Raw genomic sequence first — 12898 nt, 5'->3', positions numbered from 1 at the left:
TTCTTTGTAACCTAGATGAGTTTTAGATTAACATTTTAGAACCTTTCAGGCCACATCATTCCCGGTACCTGACACCTGTTCAGACCAGTCCGTTGTTGACATCCATCTACCCAACGTTCCACACAATTTTACACTCCTCATGTCTTCAGAAGTCCTTTTTTTTTTTGACCAGCTGTTTATCCACTTCGCCCAAATACCCCCTCAGAACCCTATAAAGTGTGTGTGTTTGCTAGGTTCTCCTCCCACCAGTCCCAGTGCCTTGTGTATTCCAGCTAGTACCAAAGAGCCAGAGGATATTTGGGTCCTCAGGAGCTCTTTCAGTGGTAAGAGTCCCCATCAGCTGTCCTGTCTTTCCCCTTGTATCCCCAGCCTGTGGCCATGTTCTCATCGCTTCCTTGTCTGGCCAGTTCTCATGTCTGATGCTTGAGAACAGTGAGCAGTGAGCACTACTAACTCCAGTGTACGTGATGATAACTCCAAGGTGTTTAAGAGCGGGTCAACCAGTTGTCAGACTCACCTGTGATCCTCAGTGTACTCACTCATTAGTAGTGCCGTCTCTTCCTTGTCTCATCCCCTATAATCGCAAGGTTTATGCATGAAGTCTTGTCTCTGCTGACTGTTGTCTTTCACTATTTCTTACTCTCTATATCTGTCTGTTGGTCTCTGTCTGTCCCTCTGTACATCTCTCAATCTTTCTGTATGTCTCCCTCTGTCTGTGCCTACTTCTTTTTCTCTTTTATGGCTCTCTCTGCTCTCTCTTCTTTGTATGTCTTTCTCTGTCTCTGACTTACTCTTTCTTTTTGTCTTATGCCTCTCGCTGTCTCTCTGTATGTCTCTCTTTGTCTCTTATGGCTGTCGCTTTCTCTGTATGTCTCTCTTTTTGTCTTATGGCTCTTGCTGTCTCTCTGTATGTCTCTCTTTGTCTCTTATGGCTCTTGCTCTGTATGTCTGTCTCCTTGTATATCTCTCTCTGCCTCTGACATACGCTCTCTCTCACTCTCTCTCTCTCACTCTCTCTCTCTCTCTCTCTCTCCCTCTCTCAAAGGAGACAGAAGCAGTGTTGGGAGCGCAGGCAGTGTCGGAAGCAGCCGTAGCGCTGGCAGCGGACAGAGCACTGAGGGCAACGTTACCCACAATGCACAGCATCACCCCATCACCACTGCACAGGACATCAACAAGGTATCATTTATGACTGGTCAGAAGGTGCTGATTAATTTACTACAACAGCAGCTCTGATTGTAGTGTCGTAGTTTCAAAAAGACTTAAAGTGTAATTGTTGATATGGTGACATTTTGGAAGGGGTCTCCACTATCTGAGAAAACTATAAGCTGATGAAAAGTCCACCTGCTGGTGTTTAACACCAGGATGAGAGGGTTAGCTTGGTTGTGGACTCCAGTCATGCCTAGTCTCAGTACAACCACAGTGAATGTTTTTGTTGTCGTTTTTGTGCAGGTCTCGCCCTCTGGTGGTGAAGTGTTAGAACAGCATGGCCTGCATTCTGATGTCATCAACCCTGAGCTTGCAGGTTAGTTCAAGTTTTTCATAATGCGCTCATACACTGAAATGTTTTTCATCCACTTAAATTCTGTCGGTTTTAGTGCTAATAAAACTTTCAGTTCAAAAACAACAGAAAACCTCATACTGTTAAACGAGTGATGATCTGCAGAGGAGGATCACCGTGGATTTCACTGGCATTTGTGGAATGTGGAAAGAAAACAATTTATTGCCTCAGAAAAGTAATAAAAAAGCAATAAAACCGAAGAAAGAGATGGGAGTCAAGTCAGAATTACAGGAGTCAGTCATTCCTAAGCTTTTCTAGGCTTACGTGCAGTGTGGGATTCCAGCATGGGAGGAGATATGAGAGAGAGAGAGAGAGAGAGAGAGAGAGAGAGGGTTGTGTAGATCCTGAGATACTGATAAGAAGAAAAAAGAAGACTGAAGGATGTTTTTCTGTTGTAGACGTTCTAGAGTTCAGGCATGAGATCAAGAAACAGTCTCAATTTTGGTTTATTTTACAAAGGTAAGATGCGATGTGTATAAATCTTATAGGACTTTTCAGTGCACGTTTGGTGAAAGAGCCGTTGTGTAAAATTGTGTTTAATATATTAAGGTCTGATTTTTAGCCTTGTATCATATCGTTCTGGGCATAAATTAAAAATAAAAGATATATAGATGTCTGTTTGATTGCAATACAATACGTTGATTATCGAAAGAATAACTTCTTTTTTTTTATTGGAGACAATTTTGGGACTTGATCGGTACAGTATGACCACATTTTGCATCACATTTGATCTGCTTGGATACGAGTTTACATGAAAAATGTATAATTGATATTTCAAAGACACTTTTTTCAGATTACATTTGTGTTTTCAATGCCGACTTTTTATAAAACAGTATTTAGGAGTGTAGATATTTATCTTTATGAATTGGAGCAGTGGTGTCAAAATTTGATGATATGATCGATTAGCTGTGTAAAAGGTGCACAAAATATAGCAACTGAATATGTGACTAAAATATATTAACCATTGAGTGCTCAATGGTTTGGAAATGCATTGAGTTGCTTTTTGTAGATCTGGCAACCCCTTTAGCCATAAATCCTATGGCTTAACAAGTCTAAAAAGCAAAACGGCGGATTGTATTTAAGGCACAGAAATGAATCACATTGTATGAAGTTGTATCTCGCATACAGTCATCAGATGGTGTGTTATGTATGTAATGTGTTATGTAATGTAAACAGCAGACTTGTTTATGATGAGGTGAAAAGCATTCTTCGCTCATTGATTTGGTAGCTGTAGTAATTGTGTGTGTGTGTGATTCTTCCAGGTCGCAGGCCGGACCAGAACAGCTCCAGAGCTGGTGACCAAGCTGTCAGGCCACATGTTATCCATCCAGAGCTGGAGGGCAGGGTTCGTACATTGCAAATATAACTTTGTTTTCAGTCTTCAGATTCTAATCTTCTAACATACAATGCAGTCCATTCTGGAGGAATAAGCCACACAGATGGTTGAGAACCCTGTCTACATGGCCAAAACAAAGTCAATGTGTCATGTGCAAAGTGGTAGCTCAAAGGGTCAAGGCCTTGGACTACCGATCAGAACGTTGTGTCACCAAGTCAGGACTACCAAGCTGCCATCGATGGGCCCTTGAGCAAGGCCCTTATCCCTCAATTGTTCAGGTGTATAAATGAGATGAAATTTTAGTTGCTCTGGATAAGGGTGTATGCCAAATACCATAAATGTAAATGTCATAATTCAAAAACAAAAATATGAGAAAAGTCCAACCCAGTAAACAATGAATCAAAATACAAGGTGTGAGAATGTATGTAGAACTCAGAACAGGTGCACACTTTAGGTAACAAAGCAATGGTTGAGATAGAAGAGAGGGCAAAACATTGGCACATATCAATGTAAACAAAAATTCCACACCAATCCAAAGTCTGGTAAGACCAAGGTAGAGCCATTAGGGCACAATTCTTAAAGAAGTTTTTCGCCCCAAAACAAGGCTCCTTATCGACTAAAGACACTATACTCACAGAGAAGCATGGTGGTGGTGGCATCATGCTATCGGACTGCTTCTCTTCAGCTTGGACCGGGACTCAAAATATACAAAATAGGGGTATCATGAATACCTCCAAATACCTGTCTATTTTGGCCCAAAATTTGCTGGCCTCTGTTAGGCAGATGAAGAACATTTCAACTTTCAGCATGATAAGGAACAGAATCTAAAACCTAAAGCACAAATCCAAGTCAACAAAGGAATAGTTTCTGAAGCAAAAAATATATCAGTGTTTTGGAATTACCCAGTCAAAGTATTTGAAGAATGCTATGAAAAGGAGATCCCCTTGCAATTTGTAGACCTGGAGCATTTTTCTATTGAAGAGTGGAATAAAAAAAGATGACAAAAGATGTGCTAAATTGCTCATTTCTTAAACCCCCAAACCTAAAAAAATGTTCTAGTTAACAGGTGTACACACTTGCGTAGCCAGGCTAACTGCAGTCTTTTTAAATCCACTGGACATATAGGGGCTTTTTACACCTGGTCACTTCATGCGTTTTCTGTGATCAGATAGCTATCCGACGGTAAAAAGACCAGGTCTAAATGCCCTCCGAAACGTTTTCAAGACGGATATAAATCCGTCGTTCAGACCAGTTCAGGAGGTGGTCTGGGATGCATTTCAGATAAAACTGGACAGGTGTAAATGAATGTGGTTGTTCAAGCCACATACGTCAGCGCTAAACTCCTCCCAAACGGAAGTACGTCACTCGCAAGTGACTCACGAGTCGTGCTTCGCGCCAGAAACAAATAAATGTAAATGCTGTTTTTTTGTAGCATAACCGTCGTAACAAGTTTTTTCGTCTTCTTTTTTATTGCATTTTGAAAACCGCATACACCAAAATGTGTTCCATTTCAATTACCCCGGAAATGAGGTCAAATATATTTGCATTACGGGCGGGAGTAGAAAGATCGGATCGATATCCGATTCCCCGAGACGCATTTATGTGGCCTAATGTAAATGGAACAGTTGACACAAATCAGATAGCTATCGGATCAGAGAAAACACATGAAGTGACCAGGTGTAAAAAGGCCCATAGTTACAGGGTTGCTTGTTTGTTTGAATAAAGTGTATCTGTTTCCCTCAGGATGCTGAGGCCATCTACCAGTGGCTGCGTGAGTTTCATCTGGAACAGTACACTACAAACTTCCTCACTGCTGGTTACGATGTGCCTACCATTAGCAGAATGACTCCTGAGGTAATGTGTCTTTATTACCCCCTTAAAGTCTGCGATTTGTTTTTTGTTATTCTTTTGAACGAATATTGAGTAACTACTGTACTTGGACTCAGTCAGTAATTACAGTAAACCTTATAGGAAAGGTCTGTAGTTAAGAGTGTGAGTAATGTACTGTAAGTCTGGACCTGCTTTTACCTTGGCTATATCCATGTTATCATGCCAGGATCTCACAGCCATTGGTGTGACTAAGCCAGGTCATCGCAAGAAGATCTCCACTGAGATCAGCAAGCTGAACATCCCAGAGTGGCTTCCAGACTACATTCCAGTAAGATTTTTAATTAGTTAGCCTTAAAAGTATTCGTCATATCCGTTCTGATATGAAAAGCATCAATTTAATAGATAAACTAGAGTTTATGTTTAGATAATATTGTAATTCCTGTGTTGCTGTGTTTTAGGCTGACATTGGTGAATGGCTTAATACCATTGGACTCGCTCAGTACCAGAAAAGGCTAGCAGAGAATGGCTACGACGCTATTCACATTGTGCGAGATATTACATGGGAGGATCTGCAGGAAATTGGCATCAATAAGCTGGGTATGAAAAGGTTTAAAATAGGCATACCAGTAGTGACAGATCCTAGCATGAGTTATTGGTTTGTACTGTGCTTTTTTTTTACTCTATAGAGGTTAAAGATGCCCTCACACGTATTTCATTACTTTTGTGGTAATGTCTGAAGTTTACCATGGACTCTGTAACATTTTTTTGTGGAAAAAAATGCCTTGGTTACCTTGTTTCAAGCCATTCTAGTGTGGTATAGAAAGCCTGCAGGAAGACTCAGCTCGATTTGCACCAGTTCTCATGAATATTCAAATGAGCTATGCTGCCTGGCTCCGATTGGCTAACCGCTAGGATATGAGAGCATGACTATTCATTCACCCAGCGCAATAAGTAGCCTAGGCTAGAGCAAATTTGTTTACAATCACCTTGAATTGCGGCAGAACGGCTTCTTCACAAGCCCGTTGACGTTCAGCCATCCTTGCTGTATAGGAAACTCACTGAGCTACACGAATTCTGGGGGCGTGGTCTCAAGTGGGAGAGCTCATGAATAGTAATGAGCTCAGTCACTCTGACGTCAGAGTTACCAGCTTTTCCAACTGACCTGATTTCTCCCCTTATTTCTTTTAAGTGGCTAGAACTGACCGGGGAGGTAGCAGTTCATTTTCACATTCACGACACAACACAAACACATATGGACCTAACGCATATCAAAAAATACAAGTAAAAACGGTTTTGTGTGGAAGGGCACCTTTAAAATGTTTTGATAACATAACAAAAACATGTAATTCTACTCATACTTGATTTAAAAATAGTAGTGATGCCTCCATTAATACCACTGACCATACTCTTGATATAATATGTATAAAATATGTTTGAATGCCCATATTATGCCCATAGGCCACCAGAAGAAGTTGATGCTTGCAGTAAAGAAACTTTGTGATGTGCATAAGGCTTTGAGGAACCAAGCAGAGGGCAATGGGACCTTGCAGAGAAAGAGACACCCTCCCACCCTGGAGCTGGTAGCTATAGAGTCGGCCGACAGTGCCGATGACACTTCCGCACCACTTACTCCAAAGATGCTCACCTTCCAGGATAGCGAGCTGAGCACTGAGCTGCAGAATGCTATGATTCAGAGTGGCTACGGTGGCTGTCAGGAAGGGTTTGGTGCCATGCTTAGTGGAACAACATCTGTGTCTCTGAGTCAAGAGAGTATTAGTATGCGTTCACGGGGCACCGGGAACTCACAGGAATGGCCTTTGACTTCTGTTGCTCCCCACAGCCACTCAAATGAGAGTTTGGGCAGCTTAGACTGTGGTGCCATCAAAGATTGCCCAGTTCTACCTGCCAAGATCGCACCACCATTACCTATAAAGAAGCAGCAGTCCACACGTGGCAGCCCACCGATAGCACCAATCAAGACAACTCGATTAGCCTACCCTGCTGCCCAGTCTAGTCCTGGAATCTCCACAAAACCGGATGGCTCCCCCATCCAGAGAGGATTTAACTACCTGCAAAAAAATTCAGATCAGTTAGGCACTGCTCAATCCAGACCCATTTTTGAGAATTGCCAGCCAAAGAAGCGCACACAAAGCCTGTCACGATATGCCCTCTCTGATGGTGAAGAAGAAGAAAATGAAGCACCAGTATTACCACCAAACCTGATCTCATATGCTACACTCACGCGAAAACCTGGCCGTGGTCAAACAGGTGCTGCTGCAAGTGACCGGCATGTGGGTCGGACTCAATCGTTTGTGATACGTGCCAAAAGAAAAGGGCCACCTCCACCTCCTCCCAAGCGCCTGAGCTCTGCCTCCAGTGGAGGAAATAGTGGTGGGGTGGAAATTGAGAGTGCTGGGAGTGTTCAGATGATTGCAGCCAGGCTGGAAAAGAGTGGAGAAAGCCCCACAAAGACCCCAAGAAGCCCCTCATTTAAATCTCCCTCACTGGTCACTCAATCTAAAACTATAAGCATTCAGAGAGAGGCAACCAGTGAGAGAGCTCTCTGTCAAACTGTTCAGACAGAGGTTAGTAGATTAAAACCAGAGGAGCAAGACCTGAAGCTTCATTCAAGCCAAGAGCAAACACCTTCTGTATCCCTTCCAGGAAATTTGTGTGAAAGCATTCCGTTTGCTCAGGAGGGCAAAGGGACCATAAAGCAGAGGCCAAGAATTGAAGTGACTAAAATGGACACTGAAGCCAGCTTCCAACCACTGAAACCCGCTCAGCTGCCTAAACCATCCTTAAAATTACCAGAGTTCAATCTTAAAGAGTCAGACACTGTCAAGAGGAGGCACAAACCCAGAGAAAAGGAACTGCAGTTCACCAGTCAGGACACACTCCTGGGAAGGGAGAGTTCCCCAGAGCCTGAGAAGACCTCATTCTCCATGCCAAATGGTGGACTAATAGGGAATCTGTCTACACAGAAACCTCTAACACCATGTAAACCAACATGGCAATGTGCTGCAACATCATTGGGTAAGACACCTTCTGCATCAGAACTCTTATTAGATTTGATCAAATCTATAACCCATAATTGGGAATTTAATATTTGCTAATATGTTTGAATTATATGTTTATAATAATTATACAGTATGTATTATGTTTAAAATAATTAAATATCTATATCCTTCATGTAGCAGTAGGTGGACCTCCTCACGTTGTGCCAGCCAGGATGGGGCAGGACATTGCCTTTGGTGGCTCTCCAATACGAAGAGAGTTTCCAAGTATCAGTGGACCCCAGGACCAAAAACCAGATCAGTTTGTTCACAAACGAATAGAGCAGACCAGTACTTCTCTGGAGGCAGCCCTTGAGGTGGTTGAGAGAAATTTAGCTCAGACGGATCAGACTGACGGGTAACAGAATTTCTGGTTGTCATTTATTCATCTTAGTTTTTTATGACATTTAATGATTACGCTTAACTTGAGCTCAAGAAAAGAGACCACGGTCCATACTACAAAACTCAGTATCAAAGGTAAAGAGGTAGGACTAAATTAGATAACAAAATAAACATAAGCCACTGACACAGCAACAAATATTTAGGAAAACTAGGAATTAAGAAACTAGGAACAAAGTTCTATAGAGCCAATTGACAAAAAAGCAGGAATCAAGGCGGAAAAGTGATTTGGCTCATACACAGACTAAGGGGCTTTTTACACCTGGTCACTTCATGCGTTTTCTGTGATCAGATAGCTATCCGATGGTAAAAAGACCAGGTCTAAATGCCCTCCGAAAAGTTTTCGAGACGGATATAAATCCGATCGTTCAAACCACTTCAGGAGGTGGTCTGGGACGCGTTTCAGATGAAACTGGACAGATGTAAATGAATGTGGTTGTTCAAGCCACATACGTCAGCGCTAAACTCCTCCCAAACGGAAGTACGTCACTCAGGTGATCTTTCACCCAGGTGTCTCGTCGGGTCTTAAAATGCGCTGCTGCCGCCAGCGAAAATGCAGCAAACAGTAAATGCTGTTTTTTGTAGCATAACCGTCATAACGAGTTTTTTCGTCTTCTTTTTGATTGCATTCTGAAAACCGCATACACCAAAGTGTGTTCCATTTCAATTACCCCGGAAATGAGGTCAAATATATGTGCATTTTGGGCGGGAGTAGAAAGATCGGATTGATATCCGATTCGCCGAGACGCGTTTATATGGCCTAATGTAAATGGAACAGTTTTAACAAATCAGATAGATATCGGATCAGAGAAAACACGTGGTGTAAAAAGGCCCAAAAAAGCCAGAGACATGAACTCTCTTTTTCCAGAGGCCAAAAATGGATTTTACCGCTGTATTTGTATGCATTGAATTGAATGTCTTTTTTTCATGTCTCACTCCACAGTTGCGGTTAATATGAAGCTAATATGACACTCAGGACTTTTTTTTTTTACGTAACCCAGCAATATATTCATACAGAAGCTCCAAAAAAAAAAAAAAAAACACAATTTTTTTTTCTCTGAGACGCCCCAAGTGCTTGTTTATAAGCGTAACATTTAAAGCTGTTATCTTCAACCAATAAAAATCTTTGTAAGGTTATCAAACAGATGAAAAAACACACATCTCACACTGAAAGCCAACAGAATCCTGACTCTATAATCTATATCATACTTAAAAAATAATTAGTTTGTTTATTCTGATTCATTGAATGAATATGCAAAAGTCTGGACACACTAGATTACATCAAAGTAGTACAGTACCAAAGTGGAAACATTTGGCTAAATATTGTATGTAAAGATGCATGACTCAGATCTTGTTCATGTTTTTTTCTTCTTCTTTTTCTGGTCACAGTGTTTACACGGTGAGATCAGCAGGTAACATTCTGGATGACATCGGGAACATGTTTGACGATCTTGCCTACCAGCTGGATGCCATGTTGGATTGACCCAGATTTTTGTATTTGTACCGTTTGTATACCATCTTCGGAGTGGACAGAGAATGTTCTGGCACGCTGTAAGATATACTGCCAGATTTGTTTTAAAGATAAAATCTTCAGGTCCTGTCAGTTACTGCTTCTGAGTGATGCTTTCCTTCTGGATGGTCAATACATCACTGGATTGAAGATGGCATGCAGCCAGAGACACGGACGAAGGAGAAGTAAGAATGAGACGAGAGGCAAACTATTTCGCTCAGTTTGCCAGCCTCGGACAAGGTGTGGTCATTTTACTTCTGCCAGGACTTGATAGCACTTACTGTTTACTGTGTCCCAGATTTTTAAGGAAAAGCTTTTCATTTCCTGTTGCACACAGAGAAAAAAATCTAGCGTCTCATCTCTGCTTTGTTCAGGCTCAAAAAGTAACCCGTCGCATCATAAACTGTATAACAGCATGATAGATAGTAATTTTATCTTTAGTCTGTTTGCCGGATGATCATCTTTGATGGAGGTTACCAATAAGTCCCTTCAGAATACTACCATGACTGTAAACAATTTCAATGCGTATCCCAGTGTTTCATGCAAAAAACTTCATTTTCTAAGTAGCTTTTTGTTTATCTGTACTTCTTTCACGTTAATACTGTCTCACACACAGCTATGTGACTTTCATTGTTATGTTTCATAACTTGTATGTTGTAGCAACTCTAACAAATGGCTAAAATCTAATAACAGCCTAGAAAAATGCTATAATATACACCATAATGTAAAGACACCAAAAACTACCATAATTTCAGGAGTAGCATGTCTATCATAAAAAACTAAAAAAATCATAATAACTGCACCTAGAAATGGGCAAACAAATGTAATTGAAAAAATTTTGCCTTAAAAAAGTGCGAAAAATAAATATGTCAGTTTGCTGTACCTGTTTGAGGGAAATAATTCTATTTTTTTAAAAGATATCTAGTACCAAAGCTGAGGATCTGCTAACGTGTGAGTAACGTGATCCGTATCGGTAATCGCTGAGATTTTTAATAGCACATAAACACTATGGACCAAATTTGTCAGAGACTGACTGCAGAATTGGGACCAATGCTAGATTTGCACAATCATTAGTACCCCTTAATATGAAACCTGCATTCCGATGCATTTATAACACACAGCAAACATGATATCTTACAATGCCAGATGATTGATAATTATTCTTTGATGAAAACATAACACGCGTTTCTACACCTTTTTTTTCACGCATTATAACGTATTACGTATGCTTTAATACATATGGCATTTTATAAATGTGTTTTTAATGCAAAATGAATACATGATTCATCATAAGTGTTACCCAATTTTATATATATAGAAATTTATTGTAAATACAAACAGAATATAATAAACAAACAGCACATTCATATGACCCACAGACTCCCTGCATGAGTTGTTAATAGTTTTAATAATGAACAGTCCTAGTTTTTTTTTTAATAGCAAGAGAACGTATCGTAGCATCAAATGCATGTATAGTGTTTCTGTTTGAAACGTCACTGTAATGCTGATAAATAGGGAAATTTCAGTTCTTTGAATCTTAATGTCACCTAGGGCCATATTCAGAGTTGATTTAAGCATGGATTTAATATTTAATTAATTAAAACACGTGCTGGATCAATCGCTAACGTTTTACAACAAGCTGTTGAATAATGAGAGAGAAAGTTATTTAATTATTTTAAATATTTGATTAAACCCAAACCTATTTAGAGCGAGTGTTAATAAAATAAAAAGCAATATAATACACACTGTGTGTTTATTGCATTATTATATGCCTGTTTTTTTTATTATTTATATTATAATAATATCTTTTTGCTTTTCGATTGTTTGAAACAGCAATTTCTTTCTTAAGTCGGTATTTTCTAGCCTTTTTTTTCCCTTCTAAATGCCATACAAGGTCCCTGTCATGGGCACTTAAGGAAGTTCTGGCTAAAATAGTTGATTTAAATAAATAAAAAAACTTTAGCAGGCGTGTGACCTGAAAAACAGGAATGTTTGCTGTGTAACTTTTTCAATTTCAGCCACAGACTCTGAATACGGCCCATAATTATGTAATCCTAACCACAGAACCACTTTTCCTCAAAACAACGTACTAAACGCGGTTTAACCAGAAAGAGGAAGAGCTATAGCATTACTCTCTCTTCCATGCATTACTGTTGAATTTCAACACTCTAAAATAATCATTAATCAAATATGAATATAGATTTTATTTTGCTACTCTTGTTGTCTTTGCACTGTACATCTACTGTATGCACTATACTGTATTTATTCTATTTTATTTTAGATAATTGTATACTCTGCATGTACAGTACAACAGCTGACTGAAAAGAAAAAAAAGATTTGTTATATTTGTGTAATGTTTTTTTTTTTCATGTTAACGTCCTCATCCCAGATGTAGATCTGATTGCAAGAGGAATAAACTTCACTCAACTTGCATGTTTTTATGTAGAAGTATGTCAGTGGCTAGAAAGTCTATATCATTTCTATGTTTAATCAGATTTGTTGAAGCAGGCATTCAGTTGATGTTTCAGCATACAGATAGTGTATAAATACGGTTTGCAACTGATGGTCAATTTCAGAATTATTGGCACCCATCAGTTCTTATGAGAATGTTTTTATTTTATTTTTTTTTTTTTGGATGAAAATGAAATACTTTCTGCATTTATTTGAGTAAATATATATATTTGAAAAAGGTGCCAATAATTTGAGAGCTGGCTGCTGATTACTGTAGCGTTCATATGGATCCGGTTGTATCAGTACTAAGGCAAACACAGTATTGGCAACGTGTGTGCTTGTGCATCAAGGAGAGACCGTAAAACTGACTGCTGTTTGAGGAGGAAAGCAGCTCAAATGCTATTTAACAAAAAAAAGAAAAAAAAAAAAGAAAAAAAGAAAGAATGAAAAATTTTGTTTGTAATAGAATTTATTTGTAAATAAAGCATGACGTGCTAAACTAACATTTATGCCAAGGTCAGATTTGTATTCTTGTATAAATCGGTGATGTCAAATTTGCAGCTTATGATGAAGGATTTTATCCACAAAAAAATTGATCGAAACATTAGGCTGCGGGGGAAAAAAACGCTAGTCTCTGTTATTCCACTAGAGGGCAAAGTAGAGCAATAACATCGTTCCCGTAAACTAAGCTACTAACAAAATGATGTCATTGTTCATTACCATGTAAATAAATATTTTTATAAAACTGTTGTACA

At 39.6% G+C, this 12898-nt stretch overlaps 1 protein-coding gene across 3 annotated transcripts in view; it reads left to right on the top strand.

Moving 5' to 3' along the window:
• LOC132862518 (caskin-2-like) overlaps positions 1-12888 on the top strand; it is a 62867-nt gene extending 49979 nt beyond the window's left edge. For 2 of the 3 annotated variants that reach the window (XM_060894579.1, XM_060894562.1), the window contains exons 13-21: positions 1046-1179; positions 1453-1525; positions 2824-2906; positions 4641-4751; positions 4954-5055; positions 5186-5324; positions 6186-7763; positions 7925-8141; positions 9572-12888. In XM_060894579.1, coding sequence (XP_060750562.1) covers positions 1046-1179; positions 1453-1525; positions 2824-2906; positions 4641-4751; positions 4954-5055; positions 5186-5324; positions 6186-7763; positions 7925-8141; positions 9572-9665 — 2531 coding nt within the window. In that variant the 3' untranslated portion in view covers positions 9666-12888. The remainder of the gene's footprint in view (positions 1-1045; positions 1180-1452; positions 1526-2823; positions 2907-4640; positions 4752-4953; positions 5056-5185; positions 5325-6185; positions 7764-7924; positions 8142-9571) is intronic. The other variant, XM_060894569.1, reaches the window with a different exon arrangement.
• The last annotated feature ends 10 nt before the right edge of the window (positions 12889-12898 follow it).

Source organism: Tachysurus vachellii, chromosome 2 (assembly GCF_030014155.1).
Source record: "Tachysurus vachellii isolate PV-2020 chromosome 2, HZAU_Pvac_v1, whole genome shotgun sequence".
Lineage (NCBI taxonomy): Eukaryota > Metazoa > Chordata > Actinopteri > Siluriformes > Bagridae > Tachysurus > Tachysurus vachellii.
Note: the sequence above shows the minus strand (reverse complement) of the source record. Positions and strands in the feature narration are given on the sequence as shown.